The sequence below is a fragment of the Cetorhinus maximus genome, chromosome 7, assembly GCF_964194155.1.
Source record: "Cetorhinus maximus chromosome 7, sCetMax3.hap1.1, whole genome shotgun sequence".
NCBI classification, from domain to species: Eukaryota; Metazoa; Chordata; class Chondrichthyes; order Lamniformes; family Cetorhinidae; genus Cetorhinus; species Cetorhinus maximus.
In genome coordinates, this window is record NC_135885.1 from 13542047 (window position 1) to 13559726 (window position 17680).

General features: G+C 41.5%; 1 protein-coding gene across 2 annotated transcripts in view; it reads right to left on the reverse strand.

Annotated features, from left to right (window-relative positions):
• Positions 1-17680, reverse strand: part of cd99 (CD99 molecule) — a 64812-nt gene that overhangs the window by 26930 nt on the left and 20202 nt on the right. Inside the window, exons 2-5 of one of the 2 annotated variants that reach the window (XM_078545086.1) lie at positions 15775-15804; positions 6738-6800; positions 3844-3870; positions 2122-2178 (exon numbers count right to left, since the gene is read on the reverse strand). In XM_078545086.1, the coding sequence (XP_078401212.1) occupies positions 2122-2178; positions 3844-3870; positions 6738-6800; positions 15775-15804 (177 nt within the window). The remainder of the gene's footprint in view (positions 1-2121; positions 2179-3843; positions 3871-6737; positions 6801-15774; positions 15805-17680) is intronic. The other variant, XM_078545087.1, reaches the window with a different exon arrangement.

Consider the following 17680-nt stretch of genomic DNA (forward strand, 5'->3'; position numbering starts at 1 on the left):
TTGCCAAATTTATGATGTCGATTTACTCAGATGTATACAGCAAGTGTTAGCATTTGATGCAATCACTATCTGAACTACTAACTGCACTTACACATTACCAACAAAGCTATTTCTTTCATTTCATCGTTTAGTTAGTTTTTATAAAATCCACAATCTTTTGATATGCATTAGTCAGAAATTACACTCCTCCCTTACTGGGGAACGACCAATGTCGTGATCTCAAAAAGAGCATGTATCACAGGGCAAGGTTCTGTAATAGACCAGCAAGGGGTCGGGGGGGGGCGGTATATGCACACAAGCAAACCATTCCTCTCATTTCTGACCAGGACTGCAATTGCAATGGCGAGGGAAACCAGCACAGATAGTAATCTGAAATCCAGCTAGGAGGGTCGGCATGTCTTAATCTAGGTATTGCTGCCCTTCAATTAGTTGGTGTTCTTCAGCTTGAGGTTGCTTGCTGCTCCTGTAACAGCACCAGGGGCAGGTTATTTACACTGCACAGAGGGAGAAGCTATCAGCAAGTGTACTGTGAAAAAAAACAAACTCTCTTAAGGGTGCTATTACAATGATAAAAGTTATTGCTTTCTCAACCGCAGAATAAATGAACTGAAGTTTTCATAAATCCTTGCACTGTTGCATTGGGTGAAGTGTTTTTCTGGGGCATTATTCAGTGATAAATAAAATAGACATTTCTAAACACCAGGATTATCAAACTACCCTGTACTTTTTTTTTTCTTTAGCTCCAGCATCCAAAACAAATTCCAAGACTTGAAATTCCTGATGACTAAATTGAAACTCCAAGACTGAAGAAAAAGATAGAAACTTCCATTTATATTTCACATTTCAAAGTAATTTATTGCAAGTGTTGTGTTGTGAGAGATATGGTAGGACCTTAAAAAGGGGGAAAGGATTTGGGTTTATTAGGGCACCAGCCCAGAACTCAGGGTGCCTCAAAGTACTTTACTGCTAAATGAAGTACCTATTAAACTGTAGTCACTGTTATATACTGCAGCTAATTGTCATACAGCAGGTTCCCATAAAAAGCAGAGATAACTGACTAGATCATCTCTTGAACGGATGCTGGTTGAGGGATAAATATTAGCCAGGACACTCAGGGTCTTCTTGGAATTGAGTCATGGAAGCTATTATATCCACTCGAGAAGTGAGTCAGGACCTCAGAGTAACATGTCATCTGAAGGATGACAACACCCTCAAAACTGCAGTGTCAGTCTGGATTACATACTCATTGGAGTGGGGCCTGAACCCATGACATTTTGATTTACAGGAGGGTTACCAAGGCACAGGTTACACTCAATCGGGCAAATGTGGCAGTCATTTTGCAGGCAGCAAAATCCCACTAACAGTAATTAATGGCAGTTTTTTTTGGGGGTCGTTGATAGAGGGAAGAACATTGGCCAGGAAAATAGATTTCCTTACTTTTTTACCTTTGAACCGGGACATGAGATCCTAAACATCGACGTAAACTACCAAACAGATCAACTTGGTTCAACGTCTCATGCAAATCATGTTCCCTCGCCGCTGCACCAGAACATCAGACATGACGACGTGCTTAAGTCCTGGAGTGAGGCCAACTACATTTAGTCAACCCCTTCCCTACAAACTAAAGGAACTTCTTGGCAAAGTGTCGGTCGTGGTTCAGCATTGCGGCGCCCTGGAGTCAGACGGTTGTGGCTTCAAAGTCTTTTCCAGAGATTTGGGTACAAGGTCTAGGCTGGCACATCAGTGTGGAACTGAGGGAACGCTGTGTTGTCAGAGATGTTGTCCTTTGGGTGGATGCAAGAGGCTCCATAGCATTATTTAAACAGCAGCAGGATATCTCCCATCTCCTGACCACTACTTAATCCCTAACCAGTGTTACTATTCCAATTACTTCACGTTAAGGAGCCTTGCTGTCCACAAATTGGCTGCTTCATTTCCTCCATTACAACAGTGACTATGCTTTAAAACAATTTCATTGACCATAAAATACTTTGGGACCTACTGATGGCTCATCATGAATGCAAGTTCTTTCTTTAAACATTAATTTTAAAAGAAAAAGGAAAACAGATGAACCATGAAAATACTACAGATGGCTTCAATGCGAGTCATGCACAAACTTACCATTGCCATTCCGGTTCTTTGGATCTACAGGGACTTTGCCACCTTCAAAATCCAAAGCTACAGAATAAACACAAAGGGTTATAAGATATGAATAAAGCTACTGGGATGATGAAAAGTCAGCAACCTGAAGCAGTAAAGTCCTTAAGAGCCCACAGTAGAAGCACGCCACACCCTCGAATAAGATGCCAGATTCAAAACCGTGCCTTGTACAGAGTAAGCAGATCTCAGCTATGACTAGCTTTAAGCATCCCTAGCCTGAGAGGGTAGGGAAAGGAAGTAGGGCTCCCACTTCTGAAATCTATCTAGTAACCCTGGCTGGAAGCGTTCAGTTTAATCAAGGACTGGGATGCCCTCAAGGAGAAGCAAAGTATTTTTTTTTGTAATATTGTTCAGCAATGTGGCCAAGTTGTATTCATCACCCACCCTTAATTACCTTTGTGAGGATGTTGGAGTCCAGGTAAAATAACAGAATGGAGGAATATACTTAATTCTTTGGGCAGTAAGGAAACCAAGGGATATGGAGTGAGGAAGAGGAGACAAGGTGGGGTGGTAGATCAGTATGATTTTAATTAATGGTGGAGCAGGCTTGAGTGGTCTGGCCTATTCCTGCTCCTATTTATGTTCTTAGGTATGTACCCTATGTTTAACAGCTAGTATGGATTTATACCTCAAAGTGCAACATGATCTATGTAGATAACTTAAATACTATTACACTGACTGTCTGTAATGACCATGTTGAAACGTCTGTAATGTTCATTGACTGCACTGAAGCACCTCATGATTTATGTGGAAAAACTTGAAGATGACTGCACTTTTTGCGATGGCCATTTTGAAATGTTTTGTAATGTTCTTTCAGATATTTTATGAATAAAGTATATTTCTCCAAAAAGAAAAGCTAGCATGGATTTATAAAGGGGAAGACCCTGCTCAACAAACTCAACTGATGCTGCAGATGCTGAGCAGATAGGGGAACTCACGGCAACGCAATTTGGATTTTCAGACGGGTTCCACGAGGGACTGCTCAAAGTATTTTTTTTAAAATGAATGCAGGAATGAACATGGGTCCGCATAATAAGTAGGATTCAATAGGAAACTACAACTACTACAACTCCTCCTGAGGAGAGCGAGTGCAATGCTAGGCGTGTAAATGGGAAAAATTGGCACAGAAGGAGTTGGTGCTTGAATCCTATTTTTGAAGGGACAGAAACCAATTATCACCTGATACGACTTGCAAATGCACTAAAAAGATGAAGGGAGTGCAAAAGTGATTGAAGATGCATGTAATAATTTGAAATAGCTTTTGATATATGTGCAATTGGATAGAAAAATAGGATATCAAATTTTAATATGAAATGTGTTGCATATTTTTCAACCAATAAGCAGCATTTAAATCAAATTGTTAACTCTAAATAATTCTATTATTAATACAATTTAGTATTAGAACTAATATCTCTACAATATACAGCAATGAGGACATTATCCAACAGCTATCTAATGGATGAAATAATCTGCATACAAGCAGTTTTATTTTAAATACTGAAAATGATACTCCCTCTTAATAATGGAATATGTTCAGTTGGGTTCTGAATCTAGTCAAAAAGCGTTCTAAACCAACACTAAAGGCAAAACCTTTTTGAACTAACCTATATTGGAGAAGCATCATCTGAAGAACAATACTTCTAATCAAGCTATTACCATGCAAAAGACATAAAAATAACCTACCAACATCAGGTAATTCAGGATCTACAGCTGCAGAGGAAAACAATATGCAATTAGAACAGAAATATTTACTGGGTGCAATACTCTCAAGTACATCTGTAGAAAATAGTGGGAATCTATATTTTTAAATTTAATTTATATATTTTTGAAGGAGACCCCATCTCAAAATAGAAACGGAACTGAAAATACAACTGAAAGGGAAGCAGAAATGAAACTTCCCAATCTCTAAGGAAATCATGAGCATGCTGGTTGGGAAATTGAACCGAAACCTTGGTGCAAAATATAAAAGAGCACAGATCAGTCCAAGCTGTGCAGTGGCTCCAGTGGCCTCAAGCTGAAGATGACTCAAGAAAAGGTTAGATTCAGAAGCTGAGGACAAAAGAGAGAGGGTAAAGTTCTTGCAGTTGTTCCCGTTACTTGAAGGCAACAGTGGCGGATCTGGGCTATCCGGACTAAGTTGAGTAGGTTCTGCAAACATGTGCCATTTGTGGTGAAAACGATGCCTGTGGAGCTCAGGTTGCTCAGGGCACTGCTGTTGCCTGGCGATCAAACTAGCTCCTAAAAGCATCAGAACTGAAATTCCTTGAGGATGATAGAGTTTGAATGGCTTCGTGACCCAGTGTGATCACTGCAATCTGAGTGGGCTGCTGTATTAATTCATAAGATATGTCTTAGTGGTAACTTCCATTTACTGTGCAATTTATAGCTTATATTCAAACACGATTTGCCCATTAAGCTTTAACTCATGTTAATTTTGGATGTTAGAGTATAGGTTGGATAGCATTTAGTGTTAGCTTTGTTGACTCTTGTGCGGTAAAAATTCTTCTGTTTTAAACTGCGGATTCTTATGGCTTCATGCCTTTAGTAAATAACTGGGATTTCATACTTCTTCTATTGGAAAAGTTGTTACTGATCTCTGCCAATATTGTAACAATGTGATCAAATATTACAGCTATTGTATGAATAGGTTTGGGAAGCACTGGCCCATTGCAGATGGCTGATGAGGGACAGGGAGAGGCAGGGGACAGCAGAAAGATTTGCAGTCAGGTAACATTTCACTTATTCAGTAATGCTTCAAAGTATTTCTAAAAATAATACACTGCATACAGAAACCTCCCAGCCATTCCATTTTATTCCAACTTTAAGATGAAAAGACTGATTCACTTTTCAAGTAAAATATAAATGAAAGTTAATGCAGGGCTCTCCAATGGCTTGGTGGGCATGTGCATGGTTTGATGCAATACTGATGCTAAGAGGGTCTCAATTATTTTGCATTAGTTACTTTCCACTAGAGCAAACACTCGGTTAGCAACCCTAATGTGCCTGGAGTGACTGTAATGTGCCTGTAATTCTGCCCGCTAATTGCTATTGAATGGTCGCTCTGCAAGGTACCTGATGAGGATAAGATCACAGCAGTCACATAGAACCTTTCCAACACAATTCACGCAGGATAAAGACAGACCGATATTTATATTGGGCCTGCTCATAGTCCTCAAACATCTATAAGCCTGCATTAACTTTGAAATGCAAGGGAACGTATACTGGCAAACAGACTAGCTATTTTCTTTCCAGCAAGTTACCACAAACAGAGCCAAAATAAATGGCCAGTCAAATATTTTCAGATTGTGTTTACCAAGGAATGGTGTTAAACAGTTTGCCAGAACACCACTCAAATTCTTCAAATACCATTATGGGAGCCTCAACTACTGCAACAGGGAAGTAAAGTTTTTCGATTTATACAAGAGAAAGTCCTCCTACGTGGTGTGCTCAAGTGCTGAGAATGGGGCACAAATCCCGAACCCTCTGACCTAGAGGCAACAATATTACCAATTGTACAAAATCAGCACTGAGAAGCCATGAAAAGTCACCAGGACCACTGTACAAGGCTAAATTCGGTGTCTTTACAGTTATTAGCCTGCTTGAATAGCCAAATGATCTACTTCTGTGCGATCAACAACTTTCAAGATTATGTTTCCTGCATGTGAAAAGGAATGCTGAATGCGATGAGCCGTTAGCTGCACCTGGACTGAAAGGAAGCACTAGACATTTCTCCACACACAAAAAAAAACAGCCTCTACAGCAAGGATATTAAATATGGGTTCCTCCAATGCTCAAAATCCCCAAAATGCTGCAAAAACAAAGTGCCAGATCTGCTTCTTGCTTTTCCTGACTGCAACAGGAATGGACATGCCAAAAAGCTGCACCAATTTCTATAATCCATGTTTAGTAAGCAAAGGCAAGAACTGGTGCTAATCCAGCAGGTAGAGACACAAGGTTTTCAGCTGATCCCAATGACTCCACCTGGCTCTCAGAATGAAGTCTGTAGAGTAAAGTGTTAACTCTAATAATAGCTACTGAGCATGTGCGTGAGGAGCAATGTCACAGTGATGTCACTCAGAGGAGATGAATGAGAAGCGCTGTAGAGAGGAGCCGTAGCTATGTCCTGACATTCTATAACCTCGTAAATAGTTGGTGACTTAAGTAAAGGTACTCTGAATGAAAGATCATCATCTCCAGCAAGATCTCTTCGAGTAAGAATCCAGTGAATCCTGAGACAAGCCAACAATAACAGAAGGTCCACCCATCAGTCAGAACTAACAAAAAAAATTGATTAAGTAGGTGATTCCATTTCCTTTATTTTTTTAATTAACATGTAAATGGGGCAGGAAGAACATGAAAACATGCCCTCAATGTTGCATCTGGTGTCCCTGCAGGACAGCAAATCTTCTGCTGGTGTATCGGATAGCACCGATTAAGCCACAGTCACAAGTAACTCCTTCTTGCACAAGAGTGTAAAATCTTCAAAGGCCTTTCAATTTGAAAAGATACATGCATTTATGTAGTATTAAATCATGAACTCACAATCTAGATCATTAATAAAATTCTTTAGTACATACCTGGGGGCGGGATTTTAGTAGGACCATCATTTAAAGCATCATTAAGGTCAAAACCGTCCTCCCCTGAAAGATAAAACACAAGTGATGAAATAAGCCAACCTCAACTTATTACTTACAAGAGGCAGCAATTTCTTCTCACCTCCCCCCCCACCCCCACCCCACTCGAAAAGGCAGGCTTATGTACAGGAAACAACTGCTCCAAGCAGGTCCTGACGCTGACCTCAACACACCGAGGCCAGTTTCCACAAGGGCCTGAAGACAGGAACTACCTTTGTTGATGTATCTTGTGCCATGACATACCCAAGGAAGGAAGAGGTGCAAAGGTCCATTGGATTGATTTCTGAAATGAGAGCCTTGTCCTGTGAGGAGGGATCGAGTAGAATGAGTCTATATTCTTTGGGGTTTAGATGAGTGGGAGGTGATCTCTCATGAAACATGAGATTCTTGGAGGGTTTGACAAGATAGATGATGAGACGTTGTTCCCCCCTGGCCGGCAAGTTTAGCAACAGGGGACATTAACTCTGTTGTAGGTTGCAACCACTGAGACTAAGGAGAGATCGCTTCACTCAGAAGACTGTGAATCTTTGGAATTCTCTACCCCAGAGGACTGTGAATGCTCAGTCATTGATTCAATGAGCTCGTATATTTAAGGCCGAGATTGATTGATTCTCTCAGTGCTCAAAAATATAAGCATATGGTGATCAGTCAGTCAGGAGTTTAAGTCAAAAATCATTCATGATCATAGAGCAGGCTCTAATGGGTACATGGCCTACTTCTGCTCCCATTTCCAATTTTCTCAAACTTAGAAAATTCTTTTAAGAAAGCCATCTGGTTTACATTCGGGTGTGGGATCAGAACATTTACATTAACAATTGTGTCATAATGTCCCAATAATGTGTATATTTGGCACATCACTTCAGACAGGAATAGCTGTTTATACCTTTCCCCATAGACTTGTCTAGACTTCAAATGCACGTCCCTGCTGTCCCAAAGGTGAAGGTGTTAAATTAATTCAATTCATTCTTTTCTACTTGTTTCAATACTTTAACAGTTGTCAATGTCATGAGGCAACTTTGGCTGGAATTTGTAAACAAATGGTGTGTGTATATATTTTATATTTAAAAAAGTACAACATGCTTTGGTAACCTCTAGACTCAACTACTCAAATACTTGTACCTTGCACACTCTGAACGTGAGTTCATACAAAATTCACCTGCTGTATCCTAACTCACATCAAGTCCCTTTTATCCATCATCCCTGTGCTCACTGACTGAACTGTGTTGGCTCCCAGCTCAACAATGCCTTGAATTTAAAATTCTCAACCCGGTGCTCAAATCTGTCTGCGGCCTCAGCCCCGCAACTTCCTCCAGCCTTACAATCCAAGATCTCTGGAGCTCCTCCAATCCTGGCATTTTGCACACCACAATTTTAAACTGCTCCGCCATTGGCAGCCATGTCTTCAGCTGCCTCGGCCTAAAGCTCTGGAATTCCCTCCCTAAACCTCCACTCATTCTCCTCCTGGAAGGTGCTCCTTAAAAGATACCTCTGACACCCGGTCTTCATATTTCCTTAGGTGGCTCAATGTCCAATTTTGACTGATAACACTTGACATTTTATAACATTAGAAGGTGTTATATAAATACAAGTTGTTGTTATTTTAGTAAAGTAACCAAATATGTTTTAAGATCTTTTATCTATCACATATCTTGCTACTACAGGGGGTGGATGAAACAAACAGCATCAATGCATTTAAGGGCAAGTTGGACAAGTATATGAGGGAGAAGGGAATAAAGGGTTAGGATGGTAGATTTAGATGAGGAAAGATGGGAGGAGGCTCAAGTGTAGCGTAAACACTGGAATGGATTGGTTGGACAGAACTGTTCGTTTCTGTGCCGTACATCTGACGTAACATAGCTCCCCTCACACAGAACTGCAAGTCCAACTCAGGTTTTTTGAGACACAGACTGGGCAGTAAGATGAACAATTTTAAAGGCTGCATAAACTGGTGGGAGTCACATAACTCACTAAATTTTCCATCTTACTGCCCCCCCTCCTTGCAATCAAAAAGCAAAGCAATTTAGCCAGCTTTCACAAGTGTGGGGCATAGTACTAGTTTACCACATTTTATTTTTAGTTTAATTGACATAAGGAATTCTGGAAGTACACAAAAGGAGTCATTATTGGGAGATAGTAGCCGTGATAATGTCACTGGGCTAGGTTACTAATGCTCTGGGTTCAAATCCTACCATGGAAGTCAGCGGAATTTCAATTCAATTAATTAAAAGTGGAATTGAAAGCTGGTCTCAGTAATGTTGGCCTTGAAACTATCATCGATTGACGTAGAAACCCATGTGGTTCACTAATGCCCTTTAGGGAAGGAAATCTGGCATCCTTACCTGGGTCTGGCCTACATGTGACTTCAGACCCAGAGCAATGTGGTTGACTTTTAACTGCTCTCAAGGGCAGTGGGAGATGGACAACAAGCGTTGGCCTTGGCAGAGGAGCCCACACTCGAAGGCAAACACCTAATCTGCTCTGCAGAAACTTGTGCGGATCAGTTGCCTATCGTGTGCGCAAATTAGCTGTTGCTATACTGAAAATATAGTCAGTGTCTTAAAATTCAAGGTTGTGAAAGGCGCTCTATAAATGCAAGTCTTTCCTACTATTCCTTTCTCCCATTGGCTATAATCATTATCCATTGCTCAAACACAGAACAGCAGCAAGAAAATCTTTTAACAAGGAGTTACTATCTTCAGGGGGGTGGCAGCAGTGGAAGAGAAAAGGACTGGATCTACTACCTTACATGGTACTACAGTTCCACCCCCCCCCCAAAAAAAACCAATCATTGATATGCCCCATTAAAAATAATCAGAATTAAATCAACTTCATATGAGCCAAATCTATTTATGAAAGAAAGAACATTTAAGTACTACTACACCCTCAAACAAAACTTTCACCCATATATTAGAAGATGGAAAAGAATGATCAGGTAAGAAAAGGTCCCATTAATGCAAAAAACTTAGAACATGGCATAAGAGAGGATCCTGTTCAGCTGGTGTGAAATTTACAGTTTTGCAGGGTAAATTTTAATTCAGTTGAAAGGTCAGCCTGAGAAATAGTTTACAAATGTGTCAGAACCCCTCAGGGATGTTTTACTAATAGGTGACTTCCCCAACTTCAATAGTTATCCTGTGTTGCATCAAAAACAGCCCAATGTTATTTCGAAATATCATAGCACCAATTTTACTACACAACTTTCTCAAATCTAGATGTTGCCCAACTGTGACATCATCTGAAAATACAATATCAGTTTGAGCATGCACACTGGCCCTGAGCTCTACTTCACAACCATCTCTCTCGACTCCTGCACCTTCACTAAATTATCAGTCTGCTTGTCTGACATCCAGTACTGGATGAACAGAAATTCTCTCCACTTAAATAGTAGGGAGACAAAAGACATTGTCTGGAGTCTCCACTACAAATTCAGCTCCCTAGCCAATGCCTTCCTAGCAACTGTTAGGCTGAACCAGACTAGATTAAAACCTTGGCGTCATTTGGGCCAGAGATGAGCTTCCAACCATGTCATCACACCAAAACTGCCTATTTCTACCTCCACAATAATCACCCAATTCAAACTCATCTGCTACTGAAACACTCACCTATGCCTTTTTTTTTCTATATTAAACCTGTACACTTAACAATTCCATAGCACACCTGGTCAACCTCCCACATTCTACCCTCCATAAACTGGAGCTCATCGAAAACTCTGCTGCCCATGTTCCTAACCGCAACAAGCCACATTCACTCGTCACTCTGTGCTCGCTGACCTACACTGGCTCCTGGTTGAGCAGCACCATCATTTTCAAATTCTCACTGTTTTCAAGTCCTTCCAGGGGGCCTTGATCCTCCCCAACTCATTCATGGATTCCAGCTCCATAACTCTCCAAAGCATCTGCACTAAACTGACCTCCTGAGCTTACCCAATTGTAATCCTCCTTTAAGGCGCACATTAAAACCTACCACTGACTTGTTTTTGGTCATCTGCCTTAATATCTCCTCCTGTGGTTCAGTGTCAAATTTTGCTTTATAATGTTTCTGTGAAGTGCCCTAGGTGTTTCATTACAGGCACCAAGGCAAACAAGTGATCGCCTCACAAGCTAATTATCCCATACAGGTGAATGATGGCTTGGCTTTAAAACTGTCAGAAAATGTCAACACAGTTACTTTATTCAGGAAAACAGAGCAGGCGCTCCTAAACCATGTCTCAAGTTGTGGCAGTGTTTATGCCGGTTGAGCTCCTGGCCTGCCTCTGAGAGCTATCATTATTCAGATCAAATTATGCACTGCCATCATGAAGTGTTACCCTACCCAATTTTCAGGTCCTTAAAATCCATTTAAAGCTAGAAAATCATATCTCTGGGAGCACATTCCTCAGTAAAACAATTTCAAAAGTAAAACTGGAAAAGAATCAGATATGCATTAAAAAAAAAGGCCCATTACCTTTAGAGGACAATGAACAAGCTGCATTTAAAGCATTGCAGCATATTTAAATAAGAACAAGTTGGCATGGCTTAAGCCCTATGCCTCACTGTTATGGTATGGCATGAATTCCTTGTTGCTAAAAACAATGAGTCACACACAAGATATTACTTCTTACGAAATTACGAGGTTAGAAAAAGAAGCATATTGTAGCTTTTAAATACTGATACCTCCTCTTATACCGAGTGCATTGGTGTTAATGTGATTGACCCATTAAGAGTTGAACGGTGTAACCGTCAGATTGTGGGAATTAAACATTAGCCCTGAGCACCCTCCAGAGGATATTGAATGTAATTTTATCTTTTAATTTATTCCTTCGTGGGATGTGAGCGTCACTGGCTAGGCCAGCATTTATTTCCCAACCCTAATTGCCCTCGAGAAGACACCTCCCCACTGCCTTGAACTGCTGCAGTCTATGTGTTGTAGATACACCCACAGTGCTGTTAGGGTGGGAGCTCCAGGATTTTGACCCAGTGACAGTGAAGGAACGACGATATCATTCTAATTTAGGATGGTGTCTGGCTTGGAGGGGAAATTGCAGGTGGTGGCGTTCCCATGTATCTGCTGCCCTTGTCCTTCATGGTGGTAGGGGTGACAGGTTTAGAAGTTGCTGCTGTGCATCTTGTAGATGGCACACACTATTGCCAATGTGCATCAGCAGTGGAGGGTGTGGATGTTTAAAGCGATGGATGGGCTGCCAATGAAGCAGGCTGATTTGTCCTGGATGCTGTTGAGCTTCTCGAGTGTTGCTGGAATTCCCAATTGTTCCCCGGGTTTGGGACATGGCGATTCATAAATAAATCAAGTGTCACCTTCGTAATAGGAAAACAAGGAGAATTTTAAAATCCTGGCATTGGGATCAGGACCCTGGAACTAAAATCCAGCCCAACATCAGCAACAAAAAAAAGTATGGAAATGTGACTTGGAGGCAGGATTATCCTTACTCCTTTTTCACTTGCTGCATGGTGGGAAGTAATAGAGAGCTACTGATGATATAAATTATTTCTCTCCATATGGGGATGTGCAAGCTTTATTTGGTAACTCCACAGACGCATGACTCAAGTGTGGGGGAAATCACTGCTGTAGATTTGCACCCTGTCGTGTGTCGTCTGCAGCATTCCTAAAGTGGCTGTTGAACAAAAACACTGGTTACAATTCCATCCTCATTTAGAAATCAGCACTGACCCAATCTCAGAATAAATAGGCCATCACTAATAACTACATTCTACTTGCACAGGGTAAAAGTAAACTGCTTTTCCAATCTCTACCCATTAGGTTGGCACAAAACTGGATTTTTAACCAGACAAAAGTTGTTTACTTCTGTTATATCCAGTTTCCATTAGAGGGTCTTTTAGGTGTACAGTAGCAGGAAGGGAGATCAGAGGAAGGAAGCAGAATGAGGCCAGCTGCAGCTTTCTCAAGATACAAATTCATTAGTTCAAGATCTTGTATATGAGGTTTTGTTTGTACATTTTCTGATAACAGCATTTAAATGCACTGTTGGAACCTTCTGCTGCAATCGTAATATTGACACCTGTGCAGTATTTGGAGAACTTGTTAGCAGGCTGTAGTGGTAATTTTTAAAAAAATTTATACATAGGATGTGAGTGTCACTGGCAAGGCCAGCATTTATTGCCCAACTCTAATTTCCCTTGAAAAGATGGCACTGAACTGCCTTCTTGAGCCGCTGCAGTCCATGTGTGTAGGTACACCCACAGTGCTGTTAAGGAAGGGAGTTCCAGGATTTTGACCCAGTGACAGTGAAGGAATGGCGATATATTTCCTAGTCAGGATGGTGAGCAGTTTGGAGGAAAGCTTCCAGGTGATGGTGTTCCCATGTGTCAGCTGCCCTTGTCCTTCTAGGTGGTAGTGGTCGTGGGTTTGGAAGATGCTGTCTCAGGAGCCTTGCTGAGTTCCTGCAGTGCATCTTGTCAATGGTGTACACTGCTGCTAATGTGCATCAGTGGTGGAGGGAGTGAATGTTTGCAAATGGGGTGCCAATCAAGCAGGTTGCTTTGTCCTGGATAGTGTTGTTACAATCCCAGCAGATGTTACTGCTGAGCAACCCAGACCCCAGAGTGAAGCCTGTCTCACTGATGATAAACCTTTTCTTTGTGAAAGCGAGGAGGAAAAGATGCTGACTTCAAAAGCACAGAACTCCAGTGACACCTTTAGAATTTTAAAAATTGAAAGATTTAAGAAAAACTTAAGCACACAAGACTAAAGTTACACAATTAAAAGAGTCTTACAGAACAACCCCCAAAAAAACCTGCTTTGTCAAAAGTACCAAGTACTACCGTCTTGGCAACAACCCCTTACGATTTTTATGGTTAACAATTTAGTAATATTACCCAAGTCAAGGAGCTGCCTTCACATTAACAAAGGTACATCTCAAGACTTTTCAAACACTTCTACTCTGACATGGAATTCCAAGAGAGGTTCAGAAGCAAGCTGTTTCCTAAAACACAAATTTCCTGGCTTAACACTGGGTGGCTGCCTCCAATTCAAAACTTATCACTGTATTTCAACGGCTCACACACCAAGGAGCTGGTCTTCACCCCCCCGCCCCATCTAGCCCCCAGAAAACAGCCACCACCAACTCAGTTAAATATCCTTCCTTAAATATCTTTTTTCCTCTTTCATCTCAGGTTCCATTGTCCTCAAACACCTATAAAATCAACTTTTCCCAAATATAAAAATCTTTCATGTTTTCTATTTTGTCTCTATTTTCGGGTCAATAAGATTTAATATACCTTCCCCTGTTCACTCATGAAGCCTTTGTAAGATGCAAATGTTCCTTGCGACCTCCAAAACCCTTTTGAAATCCAACAGCTGAAAAGCCAAGTTTCCCACTTATCTCTTAATGCAAGTTTTAAATCCAACCTATTCACCTGTAACTCAACCTCACCATAACTTCTCATTTCAAATGCATCAACCTAACACCTTTATTTTTTCATCTCTTAACCCTCAAAGACAACCCGTCTTGAGTAACTTTCCCCCTGTGCAATTAGCCCTGGACACACACATGCATACGTTCGGCATCCTGACTTGGAAATATATTGCCGTTCCTTCACTGCTACTAGGTCAACATCCTGTAGCTAACAGCAATGTGGATGTACCTACTCCACAGGGACTGCAGCAGTTCAGGAAGGCAGCTCACCACCACCTTCTGAAAGGCAATTGGGGGTGGGCAATAAATGCTGGCCCAGCCAGCGAAGCCCACATTCCGTAAATTAATAGAAAAACAACCTTCCTGACCTCAGCCTGTCCACAATTTTTACAGGGTGCCAGTGAGGCCAATTCACGGCCACTTAAAGGACCACTTCCCACTCCAGCCTCAAAATTGAGGCCAACAGAATGAGTTCAGGGACTGGGGAAAACCCGAGGTAGGGTGCCTCCATCACTGCCCCCACCTCTGCCATCCTCCCTGCACCCTTCCACCACCATCCCAGGCGCTCTCTCTCCTCCTTGGCCTTGCCATCAGGACACCCTTACCTTGTCGTACCCCACCCCACCCTGCAGTGAAATCCAAGTTTTACATGACTCTTTGGGCTCCAGCACTCAGACTGGTGGGACTATGTGTATCCCCGCAGTGACCACCACTCCCAGTGCTGCTGTTGGGTCTACAGAGTCAAATTGGCTTTCAGCTGAAGCAGGACATCCCCCCTCCTTCACTCAGGAGCATTAAGTTAAAGAGGAGCAGCCATGATTGGCAATGATGCATGCCCCACTAACTAGTTGGGTGGCAGGAGCGGGAAACCCCACTACCCGTTAGATTCAACCGAGCATTCCCCAAGCACGACAATGAGAAGAGAATCAGCTGACCATTCATTAGGCCAGAACTCCTGCGTAATCTTCATCCAAATCTCACTGCCCACATTGCTGTTTCTGATCAAATTGCAAAGTTGGTTGCTTAATTAATTAGCTTTTTTGGGAAGCAAAACCTTGTCGCTAAAGTTAAGTTCATGAATAAATAGCAAGATCACAGCAACTGGGTCAAATTTGAGGAATTTGAGGATTCTATTTTTCTGTTGGGCGGTGGAATTACATCCTGTGGCCCCATTTGTTTCCTTTAAATGATTCAGAATATAAAGAAAGTGGACTCAGCGAAAAATTTTTGGGTTTGAGTCTATGATGCAGATTGCGGTTTTTAAAAGTCTTCACAGATGTCTGTACCAACACCACCAGCACTCAGTCTGTTCCACCACCTTCCCATCTGAGAGCCCAACCAAGCTGGGACAGCACAAAGTGAAATCTTACAAAACGCACAGTTCTTCCGTGAATTAATTGCGGCTTTCATAACAAGTTACATTTCCGCTGCATTTCTCTAGCTCTGAACAATTCATGACTCAAAGGATTTCATTCCACACCTAATGTGCAGTATTGTTTCATCAAAGCATTATTGGTTGAATCATCTCACACACACAGTAGTGTAAATCTACAGACATTAACGCACAAGTCAATACAGCTTTCATGCATATAAGGTTCCCGTACTCACCTGTTTCATTAATACCCTGCGTAGGAGCAGCTGCAGAAAGAGATAGGGAAAAAAAAAGGAAGAGCCCATTACTGTTTAGTGCGAAAGCAGGCAGTTAATACTAAAACCTTTAAGCCCAACGGATCTGCACGAGTGTGAATCAGCAGACATACAAAAGAAACACCAAGCACCATTAAAATAGTTAAGCAGAAGCAGCTGGAGGCTCAAATACAAGCTTCGCCATCTCACCATTTTAGCCAAAGTTACACTTATTTGATGTCGTCATTTTCACAGATGCAGAAAGCCCTTTTGCATCTCACCCAAGTGGCCATTGTTATAGGGAGTTAATTAAAAAATTAAGAGAAAGCTAGCAGGTTATTTACCCCAGAAGCTTAACATCTCAGGCAATCTTGGTTTCACCTGGCACCCATACAAACACACTGTTCAACCAGATTCACTGGATAGTGATCTGGATTGAGAAAGGTGTCCTGGGGATCCTGGTGCCAACCACAGAATTTCCACTGCCACTCCGATCAGATTAGTCAACTTATATCTTTAGCTACACACTCTGGAAGTGCACCTGGTATGGCCAATAAGCCACTGGAAAAGCCAAGCCAATGGCTTAACTAACATGTTCTACAACAGCCAGGCCATCCAACTTTCAGTCAGTGAAGCCATTCCTTTTTGAGTGCATGTTGAAGAGGGTCACACAACAAAATGTGCAATCGCTTGGGATTTTAAACATTTGTACTCGTCTTTCAATTAAAACTAAACCAGGTCTGTCTTCTCAGCAGGACGTAAAAGGTCCATGACCTACATTCAAAAGAAGTGCAGCTGAATTCTCCCAGTTTCTTGACCAACATTTATCATCGACCCAACATTACTGAATAAAGTGTCATCTGGCCTTACAAATCACTGCTGTGTGTGTGGAGCTTTACAATCACTGCCACTTTGGGGCATCCAGGAGCCTGTTTAAAGCACAATATAAAATGCAAGCTTTTACACCCATTCGCACACTGACACATTCATCTGCATCAGAAAGCAAATAAGAAAGCGTGAAGGAGAGAGAAGAGCCTGCCCTTAATATTGCACTTTTTTATGATCTGAGAAACATAGCAGCCATTTGCACAGTGAAGTCCAGCAGGCATCACTGGCAAGGCGAGAATTCATACCCCACCCCCAATCACCCTCCGGGTGGTGGGGGGGTGACCTGCTGCCTTGAATACAACCGAACAAGTCACTCAGAGGGTCAACCACAATGCAGTGGGTCTAGAGCCACATAGAGGCTTGACCAGACTGCTTTCCCTAAGAGGGCATTTAATGAATCAATTTTTAATGTTTGCAACAACCCAATAGTTGTAACATCACCGTTAGTGATACCATATCTTTATTCCAGATTTATCTAATCAATTCACTCTAAATTCCACCACCTGCCGTGGCAGGATTCAAACTCATGCCTTCAAATTAACCCAGGTCCCCTATGTACTAGCCCAGTAACATAACCGCTATGCTACTGTACCCACATTGTACGAATAGCAATGAAATAAATGAACAGATAACTCTGGCATAAACAGGCTGTTGGACTCATGACGAAGCTTGGTAATAAAACAATGACTTAGGAAAAGGATGAAGAGCAAAGGAGAACTCAAATTTAATGGAAAGGGAGGATAATATGGAATAGAACACAATAGGATAGCATCAGATTCTAATAATGTCAAAAAATTATATATAAATGGAAATACCACAAAGCAAATAGGCAAGGCAATTCCGTTTGAAGAAATCCTCAAACATCAAGTGTCATTACCAGCAAAACTTAAACTCAAAATAGGCTTGCTATCATTGACATAACATCTGCTTATGAACAAATACATAAAATCTTCTCCAAATTGAATTTAGTCACAGATTCTAGACTTAAAGACCAATATGA